General features: G+C 46.0%; 1 protein-coding gene across 1 annotated transcript; it reads right to left on the reverse strand.

Annotated features, from left to right (window-relative positions):
• Positions 1-4631: 4631 nt before the first annotated feature.
• On the reverse strand, positions 4632-19702 carry LOC133381860 (zinc finger protein 239-like). The gene is made up of 2 exons (XM_061621419.1): positions 19592-19702; positions 4632-5633 (listed from the first exon to the last, which is right to left on the reverse strand). Exons 1-2 carry the CDS (start codon positions 19632-19634, stop codon positions 4648-4650), a joined length of 1029 nt encoding a protein of 342 aa, XP_061477403.1. The 5' UTR covers positions 19635-19702; the 3' UTR covers positions 4632-4647.
• Positions 19703-20095: the final 393 nt, after the last annotated feature.

Below are 20095 nucleotides of genomic sequence, written 5' to 3' on the forward strand. Positions count from 1 at the left end.
CCGCGCCGTATAAGGCTTTATAGGTTAATACCAACACTTTGAATTTGGCCCGGAAGCGTATTGGAAGCCAGTGCAAGCGGGCCAAAACAGGTGTTATATGGTCAGACCACTTCGTTCTTGTTAGCAGTCTGGCCGTCGCATTTTGCACCAGCTGTAGCTTCCGAACCGTCTTCAGAGGTAGCCCTACATAGAGCGCATTACAGTAATCCAAACGTGAGGTTACCAGAGCATGCACTACTGATGTAAGATCCTCCTTACTCAGGTAGGGACGTAGCTGGGCTACCAATCGAAGTTGGTAGAACACATTCCGTGCCACCGAGGCTACATGAGCCTCAAATAACAGGGAAGAGTCTAGAACGACTCCCAGACTACGAACCTGTTCCTTTAGGGGGAGTGTAACCCCATCCAGGACAGGATATGTATCCACCATCTGATTGGAAATACCATCCACCAACAGCATCTCAGTCTTATCAGGATTGAGTCTCAGTTTGTTAGTTCTCATCCAGTCCATTGTCACGTCCAGGCAACGGTTCAGCACATTGACCGCCTCACCTGAGGAAGATGAAAAGGAGAAGTAGAGCTGTGTGTCATCAGCGTACTGGTGACAACGCACTCCAAAACTCCTGATGACCGCACCCAACGGCTTCATATAGATGTTAAAAAGCATGGGAGCCAAAACCGAACCCTGCGGGACCCCACATTGGAGTACCCACGGTGTCGAGCAATGTTCCCCAAGCACTATCTTCTGGAGACGGCCCGCCAAGTAGGAGCGGAACCACTGCCACGCAGTGCCTCCAACTCCCAACTCCGCAAGCCTCTCCAGAAGGATACCATGGTCTATGGTATCAAAAGCCGCTGAGAGATCAAGGAGAATCAACAGAGTTACACTCCCTCTGTCTCTCTCCCGACATAGATCATCAAACAGGGCGACCAAGGCCGTCTCAGTGCCGAAACCGGGCCTGAAACCCGACTGAAATGGATCTAGATAATCGGTTTCATCCAATAGCGCCTGGAGCTGGCCAGCAACCACTCGCTCCAAGATCTTGCCGAGATATGGAACATTTGCCACTGGTCTGTAGCTGCTGAAATCCTCTGGGTCCAGGGAAGGCTTTTTCAGGAGTGGTCTCACTGCTGCCTCCTTCAGACAGCCAGGGACCACTCCCTCTCGCAAGGAGGCATTTATCACTTCCTTGGCCCAGCCAACTGTTCCCTCCTTGCCAGTTTTTATTAGCCAAGAGGGGCAAGGATCTAGTACTGAATTGGTTGCACGTACCTGTCCAAGCACCTTGTCCACGTCCTCGAACTGAACCGACTGAAACTCATCCAACAAAACATGATAAGACTGTGCTCCAGACACCTCACTAGGGTTAACTGCTATAAAATGAGAGTCTAGGTCCCGACGAATGCGTAAGATCTTATGCTGGAAGTGCTCAGCAAACTCATTGCAGCGGGCCACCGAAGTATCTACAGTGTCCTGAAGGCCTAGATGGAGCAGCCCTCGGACAACTCTAAAAAGCTCCGCTGGGCGGGAGAGAGATGCCTTAATAGTGGCGGCGAAATATTGTTTTTTCGCCACCCTCACCGCTCCTATATACCGCTTGGTGAAAGCACAAACCAGCGTATAGTTGCATTCATCTGGAGTTCGTCTCCATCTCCGCTCAAGCCGCCTCCTATCTTGCTTCATCGCCCTCAACTCTGGAGTATACCAAGGAGCTGAATGAGTTCTGCAAAGGAGAGGGCGCGCAGGAGCGATCGTGTCGACAGCCCGGGCCATCTCCGCATTCCACAGATTAACCAGGGCTTCAACAGGAGCACCGGTCCTATCAGCCGGAAAATCCCCCAGAGCCCTTTGAAAACCTTCAGGATTCATTAGTCTCCGGGGGCGGACCAATTTAATAGGTCCCCCACCCTTGCGGAGGGAAAAGGTCGCTGAAAGTCTAAACTTCAGCAAGCAGTGATCTGTCCATGACAAAGGGAGAGATGTAAAACTCCCCACATCCAGATCACTATCCCCATGTCCAGTAACAAAAATAAGGTCGAGTGTATGCCCCGATATATGTGTTGGGCCACTAACATATTGAGACAGCCCCATGGTTGTCATAGAGTCCATGAAGTCCTGAGCCGCCCCAGACAAAGTAGCCTCGGCATGAATGTTGACATCCCCCAGTACTAATAGTCTGGGGGATCTCAACAATACCTCCGAGACCACTTCCGTCAACTCAGTTGGCGGTACACCAGAAGGATTCCTAGTCTGTCCCTCTGGCCCAACACAAGGTGCAGACATTCCAGACCAGTAGTTGTATGGACATGGTGCTTGGTGAGTGAGATGGAACTCTTATAGACCACAGCAACCCCACCTCCCCGACCCTCAGATCTACCATGATGCTGAACCAAATACCCCGGTGGGCAGATCTGGGAGAGACTAACTCCTCCCTGTTCGCCCATCCAGGTCTCGGTTATGCATGCCAGATCGGCTGCCTCGTCCATAATCAAATCATGGACGAGGGGTTTTTTATTATGAACCGATCTGGCATTAAAAAGCAGCAGCTGGAGATCTGAGAGTTGGCTGAGAGGACAACCAACAACCCTGCGGGTATGAGAAGGACCGGAACAAGGCACAGCCACAACATGTCTGGGCCGCGTTCCCCTTACCTGGCACGTCCTTCTCATAACACCATACCTCCCTCTGCCTGTCACTACGGCAATTGGGGGCCCCTCATGTCTCCCCGCTAGATGGAAAGATCTCTTCCCCAGGCACATTATAAACTATAAATACAGAAAGAAAAATACAAAAGACTCAAATACATAAAATACACACTCTCACAACATGCATTCATATAAGCACCCAGAAAGAAAGCAGCAAGAGCAGCCGCCTCTCCTTCCCTTGGGTGATGGTCTCTTCCTCCTGCAGGCACTGGGTCTCCCAGGCCACCTCAGCCAGCCGGCTTATGTATCCCTCCAGAGAGGGACAGGTGGTAAGAATCAGTCCTGGCTGGCTGGGTACCTGGGGCCTGGTCCTGCCAGGCAGAAGTCCCTCAGGGAAGGGTGGTGGAGGTGGTGGTCCCACAGCAGCAGCAGCAGCAGCCGCCTCTCCTTCCCTTGGGCGATGGTCTCTTCCTCCTGCAGACACTGGGTCTCCCAGGCCACCTCAGCCAGCCGGCTTATGTATCCCTCCAGAGAGGGACAGGTGGTGAGAATCAGTCCTAGCTGGCTGGGTACCTGGGGCCTGGTCCTGCCAGGCAGAAGTTCCACAGGGAAGGGTGGTGGAGGTGGTGGTCCCACAACAGCAGCAGCAGCAGCCACCTCTCCTTCCCTTGGGCGATGGTCTCTTCATCCTGCAGGCACTGGGTCTCCCAGGCCACCTCAGCCAGCCGGCTTATGTATCCCTCCAGAGAGGGACAGGTGGTAAGAATCAGTCCTGGCTGGCTGGGTACCTGGGGCCTGCTCCTGCCAGGCAGAAGTCCCTCAGGGAAGGGTGGTGGAGGTGGTGGTCCCACAGCAGCAGCAGCAGCAGCCGCCACCTGTCCTTCCCTTGGGCGATGGTCTCTTCTTCCTGCAGGCACTGGGTCTCCCAGGCCACCTCAGCCAGCCGGCTTATGTATCCCTCCAGAGAGGGACAGGTGGTGAGAATCAGTCCTAGCTGGCTGGGTACCTGGGGCCTGGTCCTGCCAGGCAGAAGTCCCACAGGGAAGGGTAGTGGAGGTGGTGGTCCAACAACAGCAGCAGCAGCAGCTGCCTCTCCTTCCCTTGGGCGATGGTCTCTTCATCCTGCAGGCACTGGGTCTCCCAGGCCACCTCAGCCAGCCAGCTTATGTATCCCTCCAGAGAGGGACAGATGGTGATAATCAGTCCTAGCTGGCTGGGTACCTGGGGCCTGGTCCTGCCAGGCAGAAGTCCCTCAGGGAAGGGAGGTGGAGGTGGAGGTCCCGCAGCAGCAGCAGCAGCAGCACAGCAGCAGCGGCCTCTCCTTCCCTTGGGCGATGGTCTCTTCTACCTGCAGGCACTGGGTCTCTTAGCAGCAGTGATGGAACTGGGGGTTAGTGGTGGGTTTCATGTTCTTACCACGCAAGGTCACTTAATGCTTTGGGCTAAGAATGACTTGTTGCTTGCAACCCTTGTCCTTGAATCCAAACTTCACTTGCGGTGAGAAATTTATTTGTAAAAATACGGTGATGTATGATGCTTTGCTAGAGCTGATGTCTACTGGGGATGGAAATGTTCCAAATTACAACTGTGGAAGACGGAATTATTTACTGGCTGTTCTTGAAGGGGCTGACTCTCAAAATTCCATCCAGATTTCAAGCATTTTGAGCAACTATAAATCCCACAGGTACGAATGGAGAGGAGAGCGGCATTTGTTGGGCACATCTCTCATTGAAGCTTTTCCCATAGCATTTATAAGGTTTGTCTCCTGTGTGAGTTCTTTGATGTGAAATAAATTTGCAACTATTCCTGAAGCTCTTGCCACACTCCAAGCATTTATAAGGTTTGTCCCCAGCATGAGTTCTGTGATGCAAAGTAAGCGTGCTACTCTGACAGAAGCTCTTTCCACACTCCAAGCATTTATAAGGTTTGTCTCCTTTGTGAGTTCTTTGATGCGAAGTAAGGGTGCTACTCTGACTGAAGCTCTTTCCACACTCCAAGCATTTATAAGGTTTGTTCTTTGTGAATTCTTTGATGCGAAGTAAGGGTGCTACCCTGACTGAAGCTCTTTCCACACTCGAAGCATTTATAAGGTTTGTCCCCTGTGTGAGTTCTTTGATGCGAAGTAAGGGTGCTACCCTGACTGAAGCTCTTTCCACACTCGAAGCATTTATAAGGTTTGTCCCCTGTGTGAGTTCTGTGATGTGAAGTAAGGTGGCTACTCTTACTGAAGCTCTTTCTACACTCCAAGCATTTATAAGGTTTGTCCCCTGTGTGAGTTCTTTGATGCAAAGTAAGGTTGCAACTCCGACTGAAGCTCTTTCCACACTCCAAGCATTCATAAGGTTTGTCTCCTTTGTGAGTTCTTTGATGCGAAGTAAGGGTGCTACTCTGACTAAAGCACTTTCCACACTCCAAGCATTTATAAGGTTTCTCCCCTGTGTGAGTTCTTTGATGCAAAGTAAGGTTGCAACTCCGACTGAAGCTCTTTCCACACTCCAAGCATTTATAAGGTTTTTCCCCTGTATGAGTTCTGTGATGCAAAGTAAGTCTGCAACTCCGACTGAAGCTCTTTCCACACTCCAAGCATTTATAAGGTTTTTCCCCTGTATGAGTTCTGTGATGCAAAGTAAGTTTGCTACTACACCTGAAGCTCTTTCCACACTCAAAGCATTCATAAGGTTTGTCCCCTCTGTGAGTTCTTTGATGCAGCGTAAGGGCGCTACTCCACCTGAAGCTTTTCCCACACTCAAAGCATTTATAAGGTTTGTCCCCTGTGTGAGTACTTTGATGCGAAGTAAGATGGCCACTCCGACTGAAGCTCTTTCCACACTCCAGGCATTTATGTTTGTCTCCTGTGTGAGTCTGTCTCTCCTTTTGTCTCTTTGCTCCATCTTGACTCCTCAGTTTCTGCTCCTGCATCTGCTCCTCAGCTTTTTCCAGTGATACTTCAGATGGTTCTCCCTCAGCCTTGACTCCCCAGATGTATCCTGATGGAATGAAAAGGAAAGGAGATAAAATGCTGTGGAGAAATCCTGTGAATATATTATGATTTGTAGTTTGAAAACGTATTTTTGGGAGCTCTGTTGATATCAGAGTTTAACTGTCAAAGCTCGAGGCCTTGCACAGAGTTAGTTTAGCAGTAGGTGCTTGGTAACAGGTTGTGAAAAGAGACACACACAGAGACAACTGTAACAAAAATTTCCTCTCTTGTTCCTCCATTTAAGGTGGACAGCCCAGTACTTATGCACAGCTGGAATTTAAAAACCTTGGATGGATCCTGTCTGACAGGAACATGGCCCTTGCCAGTGCCCAGAGGGCAGCTCAAATCCCCTCCCTCCCAAAAAGGTTTGTCCCCTGTTATCTGCAACACGAGATAATGCTGGAAGATGAGACCCCCAGGACAGATGACACTCACCGAGCTACTGGGGAAGAACAAAGGACAAGTCCGAGTAGCGCTGTGACTAAGAACACAACTGGGTCAAAGCCAAAAGGAAGCCCAGAGCCTGATATGCATAGATGCAAAAGGAGAGTCCGGAGTTGTGAGATGCACACAATAGGGACGTGGAATGTGAGAATGTGAGACAATATCAAATGAAACCCTACAATTCTTTGCTACAGAACGATATTGAATTCAGGTTTTCATGACATGTTCCTCTTTGTTGAAAGATCTCTTATTTCATCGCTGCTTCAAGTGAAGATGGTCAATAAGCAGAGTAACAAAACTTACTCCAACAAATCATTAAATTTAAATCCCCAAGCATGATCTGTTCCTTCTAACCTATGCCTTCCAAAAAGATAAAATTCAGAAATCCTTACCAAAACAAGTAAAAAACTATTAAAATACCATAGGAGTAAAAGGTTCCTAAAAAGTGGTCTAACTGGTTATAAAAGTGAATAAAAGGATGAGAAAAAAGGGACACTTCCACAAATCAGGTCCAATTCCAGGCATAAGTCATCAAACCATAAAAATCCACCCAAATATCGACACCCTAAAGGGACAAGGTAAAACATACGGAGTTCAGTCCCAAGAGAAAAACCAGCTATCTAGCCTAGTCTCTACTTACACACAGGTAGACAGTTGCACAGTCCCCTCTCCTCAGAGAGAGGAACAGGCAGGTGAGTTGATGCAAAATGGAAGCTCAACTGGCAGCATCAGATAGGCATGATGGGACCCAAGAGAGGAACAAAAGCCAAGGTTTGAGCCCCATACTTATGGCAAACTGCCTAGCAACAGGCCGGATCCAATTAACCAATCAGGAAATTTCTTCATGGAATAAGGGCTCACCAATCAGTGGCCAAATGGAACATCCGCCCTAAAACTCCCCAGACTTCATGACCTTGATGGAGCCCGGCTTCTACGGATAAGGGGGTGTTAGCAGGGCCAACTTATGGCACAGTGCCAGGGCCCACAATACTTTTAGGGGCCCATGAAAATGTTTTAATTTCTTTTAAAATCAGAAGAAAAAAATGAAACTTTAAGGGCCCATGAAAATCTATTAAATTTTGCCTAAAACAGAAAAAAAAATGTTGCAGTATTTAAAGTTATATCAAAAATAATTTTTAATATTGATATTATTATGAAGGAAGGGGCCCAAGAAGGCAAAAGAGCCTAGGGCCCACGAAAGTCATAATGCGGCCCTAGGGGTATATTTTATCACACATTTACTTAATCTATGTGCAGAACATATCATACAAAAAGTGGGATTGGAGCAAGATGAAGGAGGTGTGAAAATTGGAGGGAGAAATATTAATAATTTAAGATATGCAGATGATAACATACTACTAGCAGAAACCAGCTGAAACGAATGCTGATGAAAGTTAAAGAGGAAAGTGGAAAAGCAAGACTACAGCTGAACGTCAAGAAGACTAAAGTAATGACAACAGAAGAGTTATGTAACTTTAAAGTTGGCAATGAGGACACTGAACTTGTCAAGGATTATGCATACCTTGGCACAGTCATTAACCAAAATGGAGACAATAGTCAAGAAATCAGAAGAAGGCTAGGACTGGGGAGGGCAGCTGTGAGAGAACTAGAAAAGATCCTCAAATGCAAAGATGTATCACTGAACACCAAAGTCAGGATCATTCAGAGCACGGTATTTCTGACCTCTATGTATGGATGTGAAAGTTGGGACAGTGAAAAAGGCGGATAAGAGAAAAATCAACTCATCTGAAATGTGGTGTTGGAGCAGAGCTTTGCACATACTATGGACTGTGAAAAAGACCAATAATTGGGTGTTAGATCAAATTAAACCAGAACTGTCACTAGAAGCTAAAATTATGAAACAGAGGTTATCATACTTTGGACACATAATGAGAAGACATGATTTACTAGAAAAGACAACAATGCTGGGATAGACAGAAGAGAGTAGAAAAAGTGGAAGGCCAAACAAGAGATGGATTGATTCCATAAAGGAAGGCACAGACTTGAACTTACAAGATCTGAACAGGGTGGTTCATGACAGATGCTCTTGGAGTTCTAACAGAACAGGAAACTGGGGAGGACTGGCAGAATGAAAGTATTGAAAGAAGAGCCTCACTATTCAGCTCTCACAGCTGAACCAAAGGACATAAGAACATAAGAACATAAGAAGAGCCTGCTGGATCAGGCCAGTGGCCCATCTAGTCCAGCATCCTGTTCTCACAGTGGCCAACCAGGTGCCTGGGGGAAGCCCGCAAGCAGGACCCAAGTGCAAGAACACTCTCCCCTCCTGAGGCTTCCGGCAACTGGTTTTCAGAAGCATGCTGCCTCTGACTAGGGTGGCAGAGCACAGCCATCATGGCTAGTAGCCATTGATAGCCCTGTCCTCCATGAATTTGTCTAATCTTCTTTTAAAGCCGTCCAAGCTGGTGGCCATTACTGCATCTTGTGGGAGCAAATTCCATAGTTTAACTATGCGCTGAGTAAAGAAGTACTTCCTTTTGTCTGTCCTGAATCTTCCAACATTCAGCTTCTTTGAACATCCACGAGTTCTAGTATTATGAGAGAGGGAGAAGAACTTTTCTCTATCCACTTTCTCAATGCCATGCATAATTTTATACACTTCTATCATGTCTCCTCTGACCCGCCTTTTCTCTAAACTAAAAAGCCCCAAATGCTGCAACCTTTCCTCGTAAGGGAGTCGCTCCATCCCCTTGATCATTCTGGTTGCCCTCTTCTGAACCTTTTCCAACTCTAGAATATCCTTTTTGAGATGAGGCGACCAGAACTGTACACAGTATTCCAAATGCGGCCGCACCATAGATTTATACAATGGCATTATGATATCGGCTGTTTTATTTTCAATACCTTTCCTAATTATCGCTAGCATGGAATTTGCCTTTTTCACAGCTGCCGCACACTGGGTCGACATTTTCATCGTGCTGTCCACTACAACCCCGAGGTCTCTCTCCTGGTCGGTCACCGCCAGTTCAGACCCCATGAGCGTATATGTGAAATTCAGATTTTTTGCTCCAATATGCATAATTTTACACTTGTTTATATTGAATTGCATTTGCCATTTTCCCGCCCATTCACTCAGTTTGGAGAGGTCTTTTTGGAGCTCTTCGCAATCCCTTTTTGTTTTAACAACCCTGAACAATTTAGTGTCGTTAGCAAACTTGGCCACTTCACTGCTCACTCCTAATTCTAGGTCATTAATGAACAAGTTGAAAAGTACAGGTCCCAATACCGATCCTTGAGGGACTCCACTTTCTACAGCCCTCCATTGGGAGAACTGTCGTTTATTCCTACTCTCTGCTTTCTGCTTCTTAACCAATTTCTTATCCACAAGAGGACCTCTCCTCTTATTCCATGACTGCTAAGCTTCCTCAGAAGCCTTTGGTGAGGTACCTTGTCAAACGCTTTTTGAAAGTCTAAGTACACTATGTCCACTGGATCACCTCTATCTATATGCTTGTTGACACTCTCAAAGAATTCTAATAGGTTACTGAGACAGGACTTTCCCTTGCAGAAGCCATGCTGGCTCTGCTTCAGCAAGGCTTGTTCTTCTATGTGCTTAGTTAATCTAGCTTTAATCATACTTTCTACCAGTTTTCCAGGGACAGAAGTTAAGCTAACTGGCCTGTAATTTCCGGGATCCCCTCTGGATCCCTTTTTGAAGATTGGCGTTACATTGGCCACTTTCCAGTCCTCAGGCACGGAGGAGGACCCAAGGGACAAGTTACATATTTTAGTTAGCAGATCAGCAATTTCACATTTGAGTTCTTTGAGAACTCTCGGGTGGATGCCATCCGGGCCCGGTGATTTGTCAGTTTTTATATTGTCCATTAAGCTTAGAACTTCCTCTCTCGTTACCACTATTTGTCTCAGTTCCTCAGAATCCCTTCCTGCAAATGTTAGTTCAGGTTCAGGGATCTGCCCTAGATATTCCACTGTGAAGACAGATGCAAAGAATTCATTTAGCTTCTCTGCAATCTCCTTATCGTTCTTTAGTACACCTTTGACTCCCTTATCATCCAAGGGTCCAATTGTCTCCCTAGATGGTCTCCTGCTTTGAATGTATTTATAGAATTTTTTGTTGTTGGTTTTTATGTTCTTAGCAATGTGCTCCTCAAATTCTTTTTTAGCGTCCCTTATTGTCTTCTTGCATTTCTTTTGCCAGAGTTTGTGTTCTTTTTTATTTTGTTCATTTGGACAAGACTTCCATTTTTTGAAGGAAGACTTTTTGCCTCTAAGACAAATGAGGACACATGAAGAGGAGGCCCATTGAGCGCACTGGTGTCTCCTTAGCTCTGTTCCGACTATGGGGCGCCTCCATCTCCAAGCTGAAGGCCCTGAAATTCATCATCAGACCCACAGATGTTCCGAGGGATGCTTCGATCTGGCCCAACACAGCCAGCCCAGCTCAGGGGAGAAGCAGATGGGATGGGGCAGAGTTGCAGCCTCCGATCTGGATGGTCCATGGTGTGATAAATGAGATATATAGTTTGGGAACTATAGTATGTAGTGTTGATTTGACACAGCAGAAAATGAGTTAACCTGATCAACATAGAAACAGCAGAAAACAAAATTTATCTGTGGATACTAAAAGTGCCTGTGCAGGCTGAACACTCTGCTAACTTGTTCATCCCATGTAACAAGATACATTCAAGCTGGAATGTGCTGTGCCTGGGGGAGGTAAGGCACGAAGAGTGCTCAAGGTTAGGAAGCTAGCCCAACGCAAGACAATGGAGCACACTGAGAACTGTTGCTAACAAGCAATAAGGGAGGGGCTGTGTGTGAGGAGGATTTGAAGCCATATATCAATGTAATCTGTGTAGCTATGCTTTCAGAGCAGGATTCGGGCATTAGCCGAATGCTTCATCTCTCTTTTGCAAAAGATATTGGTAATCAATCAATAAAGGTGTTGTTTTATATCCTGGTTTCTCATCTGGTGATTATTGGAGTTTCCTCCAGATGTAAAGAGCCTTTTGGCGTAACAGTGGGAAGGGCTGCTTAAGGGGGGTCCTAGCCCTCTCCCACCCTCCCCTCTGCTCCCCATTGCATACTTTTGTCTCAAGGCTCTCCCCGCACAACCCCGCTCTGCACACAGTCCCAAGCTGTTCCCAAGCTGTGTAGGGCTTTGTACACCAAGACTAGACCTTGAACTTGGCCTAGTAGCAAATGCGCAGCTAGTGCAATTCTTTCAGCAGCAGCAGGAGCGACATGTCGGGGATATCCTGCCCCACTGAGCAGTCTTGCTGCTGCGTTTTGCACCAGCTGCAGCTTCTGGACCAACCTCCAGAGCCTGATGCTGAACTGCCTAGTCCTTTCCCCAGAGCTTGGAAGTAACTAGTTAAAAGGAACAAATTACTTGTAATCTATTACTTTATTTGAGGAACGAGTGGGTAACTTCATTACATTTTGCTGGTAATAGAACAAGTAGTGACTTCATTACTTTTGAGGCATAATTGTAATGTTTCCAGCATTACTTTTGTGCATTACTTGGGATTCTTCTGCTTCTCTGATTTGTGAATAAAAATCATATGCTTCAAATTGGGCTTCTGTGCAGTGTTGTTCTTCCTTCATGCTCTTTTGGTGCTTAGGAGGCAACAAGGGAGGAGGTGGAGAGCGAGACGGGGTGGAGAAAACAATTGTTTTAAAATTGACGGGAGTGGAAGGAGAAAAGAGCTGGAGGCAATATATCTACACAAAAAAATGTGTGTTGGCGTATCATCATTGCTGGGGGTGGGGTGAGGGGATGTGAGATTCTGTTATGCCATTCTGTTAATCTTATGGATAAAAAATGTATTCTACTACCCTCACTGTGTGTGTGCTTATTTTTAATGTTGTTTTAGGCTACTTAGATGTGCAGCAGCCAAGGCCAGCACCTTGTAGGCAATTTTTTTTAGAAAAGTAACTAAAATGTAATTGTAGCAATTACTTCTGAGTAAAAGTAAAGTAAGCAGTTACTTTCAGAGCAACTGTAATTGTAATGGTCATTACTACTTTTGGGGGGCCATGTAACTGTACCTGTAATTTATTACTTTTTAAAAGTAATCTTCCAAGCTCTGCCTTTCCCTCAGGCCCAGTTCCCCTCCCCCAATGCAGGCCCTGGAGCCTCCAGTCCAAAGTGGAAGACCGGCATATTATTAAAAGACGTATTAAAAGCAATTCTAACCTTTTACTTATGGCAAACTCCGCAGCAACAGGCCAGCACCAATTAACCAATCAGGAAATTTCTTCATGGCATAAAGGCCCAGCAATCACTGGCCAAATGGAACATCCTTCCTGAAACTTCAAGGGCTTTACGACCTTGAAGGAGCCCGGCTTCTCCTGACAAGGGGGTGTTAGGGTGGGCCTCTGATTACCCCCAGCTGGGAAATAAAGCTGCCAACTCATAGCTCTAATACAGAAGCCAAATGTTAACCTGTTAAGATCCCACACTAACAAAACACAATTCTTTGCTACACAACCATCTTAAATTCAGGTTTTGAAAGTGCAGAAGTCCCCAAGAATTCATGCAATAAACGTGAAGGACTTGCCACTTCGTGGTTAAGCCCAGGCAGCCTTTCTTTCTTTCTTTCTTTCTTTCTTTCTTTCTTTCTTTCTTTCTTTCTTTCTTTCTTTCTTTCTTTCTTTCTTTCTTTCTTTCTTTCTTTCATTCATTCATTCATTCATTCATTCATTCATTCATTCATTCATTCATTCCAGTTGTATGCTGCCCCATAGCTGAAGCTCCCTGAGCGGTTTACATTAGGGAAGCCATAGGGATGATGGTGACTTTGAGTGGGGAAAATGCCGAGGCAGTGAAGAAGAGGGCTGGACTGGGGCTGCCCAGTGACTGACATTATTCCTCTGGGGAATAGGTGTGGTGGACAAACCCGACCACAAGCGATGATTTGAGCTGACCAGGGAAGATGACGCCCACCACCCACTCTCCCGCCTCCCCACCTTAACCCACTGAAGACTGAGGCAGGGCCCTCTAGGGTGAGGTGGGATATGCAGTCCAGGACCAGGGTGCAGGGAAGCGGGAGCCTTGTCAGCCTTTCCTAAAGCTACTGAGGGCCACCCAGCCACTATCTCTCAGCTTCAGAGGAATAGAAAAGGCAAACGACTTCAGAATACCTTTTACCACAAAAACCCACTGACAAAGTTTGTATTCTACCAATCAAGACGGAAATTAAACACACCGGGACATCGAAAAAATGAGAGTTAAAACACAAAGTTTCTCTCATTCCTACTTTGAGAATGTTACAAAGTTTTCCACTAGTTGGAGCCATTGCTTCTACAAAATCAAGAATAAAATATATATGATTGCCAACTATTTCACTAATAATTAATTGCTCAGGATCAGTTTAAAATATCAGTCATGAGTTACATGCTCATTTGCTTCTGAACAATATACTCGTTAATTAAAGTTAATCACACACATAGGCCTGTTTGCTTCATTTCATGAGTTGAGAAGTTCAAGCTGAACTTGCTTCTCTATGAGACTAGATTTTAGGGTCTCATAGGACCATGGGCCTTTTTGCTTAGTTCCTTGTGATATTATTATATTTCATAAACATAAACCTTCTAACATCTATGTTTATATGTGTGGATGTATAAAATTCTTCATTATAACCATACCCAGAATCCCACTTTCTGCCAACATTATCATGATTTTCATGCTTCCTGTAACTATTCCATTGATGACATGATCTATTGTTTTGCCTTTATCAATTCTGGTGGTCATCAAGCATGGGACTGTAAATGCCTCAAGAACTGGGGAGCGTGTTTTCGGAACAGGACTAGCAACCCTCATGATCCAGGTGGTGGTGTCCCTTGTGGGGAATAGCTGACCCTACTACCAAAGCTAGTAAGTTCAGCCATGGAAAACATGGTCTTTCCCCCTTCCACAAAGGCCCATGGGAAGCTCTAGTAGGACATAATTGGGTCTGTGGAGATAAAGCCTATAAAGTATTGCCAAAATATTGGATTGGCTCCTGCTATGTTGCCTGCCCCCCTGTAAGACGCACACCTTAACATGGGGAGGGGGTTTGAGCGTGTTGAAGAAGCTGAAAGCAATGCCATCAGGAGTCTAGACCAAGAGGCTAGACTCCTAGCAGGGCCACTCAAGGCAGAATGGTCAAAGCTGAGACACCAGACGAAGATGCATCCAAACTCAGAGGAATCTCTTACCACGAAAACCCTATGAACAGAGTATCCAAAATGCAACCTGAGATAGTGCTGGAAGATGAAACCCCCAGGTCAGAAGGCACTCAACGAGCTACTGGGGAAGAACAAAGGACAAGGACAAGTAGAGCTGTGACTAATGACGCAGCTGGGTCAAAGCCAAAAGGAAGCCCAGAGGCTGATGCGCACAGATGCAAAAGAAGAGTCCAGAGTTGAACAATGCACACAATAGGAACATGGAATGTCAGAAGCATGAACCAGGGAAAGTTAGAAATTGTCAAGCAAGAAATGGAACATATCAACATTACAATACTTGGCAGGAGTGAATTAAAATGGACGGGAATGGGACATTTTCAATCAGGCAACTACAAAATATTTTATGCAGGAAATGAGAAATTAAGAAGAAACGGGGTGCTTTAATAGTGAGAAGTGTTGTAGCAAAAGCAATTAGGAGGTACAACGCAAGGTCTGAGTGAGTGATATCAATGAGATTAAATGGGAAACCTATTAACATAACCATCATCCAAATCTACGCTCCATCGTCAAATGCAGAAGAAGAAGAATTGGAGAGATTTTACGCAGAAGTACAGGAGGAAATTGATCACTCACCAAAGCAAGATATGTTGATAATCAAGGGGGAATGGGATGCAAAAGTAGGGAACAGAGAAGAACTAGGAAGTGTGGGGAAATGGGGCTTAGGAGACAGAAATGAAGCAGGAAAAAGACTGATTGAATTCTGTGAAGCCAATGATTTGTTCCTTGCAAACACATTTTTGAGCAACCGAAAAAACGACTGTACACATGGACATCACCAGCTGGTCAATATAGGAATCAAATGGATTATACAATTGGTAGCACAAGATGGAGAAGTTCCATACTTTCTGCGAAAACAAGACCAGGAGCAGACTGCTATACAGATCATGAACTGGTCGTATCAAAAATCAGAGTAAAGCTAAAGGCTAGGACTGGGGAGGGCAGCTATGAGAGAACTAGAAAAGGTCCTCAAATGCAAAGATGCATCACTGAACACCAAAGTCAGGATCATTCAGTCCATGGTATTCCCGATTTCTAAATATGGATGTGAAAGTTGGACAGTGAAAAAGGTGGATAAGACAAAAATCAACTCATCTGAAATGTGGTGTTGGAGCAGAGCTTTGCGGATACCATGGACTGCGAAAAAGACAAATAATTGGGTGTTAGAACAAATTAAACCAGAACTGTCACTAGAAGCTAAAATGATGAAATTGAGGTTCTCATACTTTGGACACACCATGAGAAGACATGATTCATTAGAAAAGATAATAATGCTGGGGAAAACAAAAGGGAGTAGAAAAAGAGGAAGGCCAAACAAGAGATGGATTGATTCCATCAAGGAAGCCACAGACCTGAACTTACAAGATCTGAACAGGGTGGTTCATGACAGATGCTCTTGGAGGTCACTGATTCATAGGGTCACCATAAGTCATAATTGACTTGAAGGCACATAAGAAAAACAAAGTTGGCAACGAGGACATTGAACTTGTCAAGGTTTATCAATAGCTTGGCACAGTCATTAACCAAACTGGAGACAATAGTCAAGAAATCTTGGACTGGCAAGGGTAGCTACAAGAAAAAATCCTCAAATGCAAAGATGCATTTGTGATGTTCCTGTATGTGAATGTAATGTAAATATGGTAAGTGCAGGTTTATTATAGGAAATATGGTAAGTGGAGTGAGTGAGAAGGGTGAGTACATGGGCTGTAGAATGCTGGAGGATGATTGGCTGTGTGTTTGAATGGCTGAAGGTATAAATGAGAGGATGACAGTTGAGTCATGGTGGTGGGGGTTGGACAGGGTGGTTGTAGACAGGGAGGTTGATGTGGAGAGGAAGAGGTGGCTGTTGAGAGATTGGATTAGGAGTTCTGAAGCGAATATTAGGAATATGTGGGTTCCCCACTACCGAGTAAAAGGATTTTGAGGTGCTAAAGAAAAGCTGACTCTTCCGACTGGTGGCAGCAAAAGAGGAAGAGTGTTGGTTTTAGGCCTTACAGTAAGTTAAAGAGGACTCTGGCTGGGAAGCACAGGGGGTGCTGTCCTAGGATCCCAGAATTATCAGTACTAAATTGGCATCCCAGAGCCTTCCTGTCTGTGAAAAGGGGGTGTAGGAAATGATGGCAGCACCAACGGATAATCTGAAATGCATTGTGGGTCAGATTTGTGAAGCAGGGGTGCCAGGAAGGGAGTAAGAAGGCTATCCTTAACCTCTCCTAATTCTAACAGCATAAATCGCCATCTCATGAATCTCCTGCGTGATCTCCTTGTACAGTGCTCTCTAGTCTGGATCCAGCTGAGCCCGTTCCTCCTGGGTGAAGTGCAAGGACCCTTCCTCAAAGATCACCAATCCCTGGAAGAAGAAAACCATTGCCTTCTTCATTGATACTCCCAGGCAAGGCACGGACATTATCTGCCCTCCACTCACGCTCTGAAGAGAGATGGGGCAATTGGGATCTTTTCCTTTAGAGTTCACAAATCACCTCAGGTCCAGATGGCATCTGATCTTCTAACAAAGATATGTATGTTCTCTCGAAGACTTGCTACCATACGGACTGGTATCAGGGAAATCAGAGGCCTACTAGCTGCTCTGGGAAAAATAGTGGAAAATATTAGTAAAGACAAAATTACCAAACATGGAGTGGAACTCAGCAATGATGGGATATCGGGAAATATGCTCTCATGCATCAGGAATTGTTTAAAGATCAGGAAGGAGAAAGTCGGAATAAATAAACAGTTCTCCCAATGGAGGGATGTAAGAAGTGTTCCCCCCCATCATCAGGATTAGGACCTGTGCTTTTAAACTGGTTGCTAAATGACATGGATTTACTGTTGATATCAAGTTCAGGGTGATTAAATAAAGAGGGATGGTGAGGAACTCCAAAAGGAACTCTCCAAAGAGCAAATGCAATTAAATGAAAGCAAGTGTAAAGTGATGCACAGAAGTAAAAAAATCCAAACTGAACCGGTGGTGACTGACAGGAGAGAGACCTCGAGGTCATAGAGGATGCCTCAGTTAAGATATGTTATATCTATGAAATCAATGAATTCCATGTGAAGGATTATTAAGACACAGATTGAAAATAAAACTGCCAATATCTTAACGCCATTATACACGTCGAAGATGTGATCCTCCTTGGAATGTTGTCTTCAGTTCTGGTTGCCTGATCACAAAAATAGCATTCTAGAGGTGGAAGAGGTAGAGAGATGGGCAGCCAAAGTGATCAAGGGTTGCAACATTTGGGGATTTTTGCCATAGAAAAATAGCTTAGAGGAGACATGATGGAAGTATATGATCACATCAGACCTTTAAAGCACATTCAACACAAATGTAAAGCACATGGCTTCCCCCAACGCATCCTGCATAATAGTTTTTCCTCACTGCGCTACATTCCCAGCACCCTTCACAAACTACAACTCTCAGGACTCTTTGGAGGAAGCCATATGCTTTCAATGTACACTGTGGATGTGCCATCAAGAAGCGTGGTGTGGAGAAACTGGATAACATCCTCTGATTTAGTAGGGAACTTACACCTGGAGTGTAGGAAGAGGGAGCAGAAAGTAGCTCCCACGAATTTGCACCCATTTCAGGAGAAACGTCACTCGCTAAGTAGTTAGTCTGCCAGGCTACCCCAGAACAAGGAGGGCAGGGCCACCTTTCTGCTTTCCTGAATTAAATGGCTTCTGAGGAAGCTTAGCAGTCATGGAATAAGAGGAGAGGTCCTCTTGTGGATTAGGAATTGGTTAAGAAGCAGAAAGCAGAGAGTAGGAATAAACGGACAGTTCTCCCAATGGAGGGCTGTAGAAAGTGGAGTCCCTCAAGGATCGGTATTGGGACCTGTACTTTTCAACTTGTTCATTAATGATCTAGAATTAGGAGTGAGCAGTGAAGTGGCCAAGTTTGCTGACGACACTAAATTGTTCAGGGTTGTTAAAACAAAAAGGGATTGCGAAGAGCTCCAAAAAGACCTCTCCAAACTGAGTGAATGGGCAGAAATTATGCATATTGGAGCAAAAAATCTGAATTTCACATATACACTCATGGGGTCTGAACTGGCGGTGACCGACTAGGAGAGAGACCTCGGGGTTGTAGTGGACAGCACGATGAAAATGTCGACCCAGTGTGCGGCAGCTGTGAAAAAGGCAAATTCCATGCTAGCGATAATTAGGAAAGGTATTGAAAATAAAACAGCCAATATCATAATGCCGTTGTATAAATCTATGGTGCGGCCGCATTTGGAATACTGTGTACAGTTCTGGTCGCCTCATCTCAAAAAGGATATTCTAGAGTTGGAAAAGGTTCAGAAGAGGGCAACCAGAATGATCAAGGGGATGGAGCGACTCCCTTATGAGGAAAGGTTGCAGCATTTGGGGCTTTTTAGTTTAGAGAAAAGGCGGGTCAGGGGAGACATGATAGAAGTGTATAAAATTATGCATGGCATTGAGAAAGTGGATAGAGAAAAGTTCTTCTCCCTCTCTCATAATACTAGAATTCGTGGTCATTCAAAGAAGCTGAATGTTGGAAGATTCAGGACAGACAAAAGGAAGTACTTCTTTACTCAGCGCATAGTTAAACTATGGAATTTGCTCCCACAAGATGCAGTAATGGCCACCAGCTTGGACGGCTTTAAAAGAAGATTAGACAAATTCACGGAGGACAGGGCTATCAATGGCTACTAGCCATGATGGCTGTGCTCTGCCACCCTAGTCAGAGGCAGCATGCTTCTGAAAACCAGTTGCCGGAAGCCTCAGGAGGGGAGAGTGTTCCTGCACTCGGGTCCTGCTTGCGGGCTTCCCCTGCCACCCTAGTCAGAGGCAGCATGCTTCTGAAAACCAGTTGCTGGAAGCCTCAGGAGGGGAGAGTGTTCTTGCACTCGGGTCCTGCTTGCGGGCTTCCCCCAGGCACCTGGCTGGCCACTGTGAGAACAGGATGCTGGACTAGATGGGCCACTGGCCTGATCCAGCAGGCTCTTCTTATGTTCTTATGTTCTTATGACCTTAATTCTAACAGAACAGGAAACTGGGGAGGGCTGGCAGAATGGAATTAATGCCAGAATAACCTCACTATTCAACTATCCCAGCTGAACCAAAGGAGAAAGGAGGACACATGAAGAAGCGGCCCATTTAGCGCACTGGTGTCTCCTTAGCTCTGTTCTAACGATCAAGCTTCCACATCTGCAAAGCTTAAGGCCCTGAAATCCATCACTAAAAGGAACGATGTTCCCCGGGCAGAGCTGCAGCCTCCTATGTGGAGGGTCTGTGGGGAGGGGCGCTTCAGGGGGTCCTCGCCCCCTTCCCCCTCCCCTCCTTGCCTACCTTTGTCTCCAGGCTCCCCCCGCGCAACCCCGCTGGCCAACATCGCTGCGCACGAAGAGGGGCTCCTCCGGCGCTTCCAGCCTCCGTTTCTCGCAGAGAGGCGAGGCAGGAAAGGGAAGTCCCTCGTTTGCGCTCCTTCCTTCGGCTCTGTCGTCGTTTGTTAACCCTTCAAGAGCTCCCGGCAGAGAGAGGCTTCTTAACGGGTGGGCCTGGGGAAGTTGTCAGGCTCCACTCCGGAGCCTTGAGCCCTTTGCGGTCGGCCAGCGGCTGGCTCTGGACGGTTGAACCTTCCCTTGAGGCTGCTCTGCCAGCGGGCTGAACGGATCGTCCTTGGCCCAGCAGCGGAGGCCACGGCTTGAAAATTCAAAACACTAAAAAGAAGAAAAGTTGACAGCTACAGCCACTTGAAGCGAAAGTTAACATGTCTCTGAACCCCAAAATGTATGTTGGGGTACCCTGTGTGATATATCACTGCGATCGGGGGACTCCCCCCATCAAGAATAC

Source organism: Rhineura floridana, chromosome 3, assembly GCF_030035675.1.
Source record: "Rhineura floridana isolate rRhiFlo1 chromosome 3, rRhiFlo1.hap2, whole genome shotgun sequence".
Classification (NCBI taxonomy): Eukaryota; Metazoa; Chordata; class Lepidosauria; order Squamata; family Rhineuridae; genus Rhineura; species Rhineura floridana.

Bases quoted from the DNA above. Each gene is read 5' to 3' on its own strand.
- LOC133381860 (XM_061621419.1), bottom strand. From the start codon at position 19,634: ATGTTGGCCAGCGGGGTTGCGCGGGGGGAGCCTGGAGACAAAG. The intron at 5,634-19,591 runs GTAGGCAAGGAG...TCATTCCATCAG, and splicing joins GGGGGAGCCTGGAGACAAAG to GATACATCTGGGGAGTCAAG.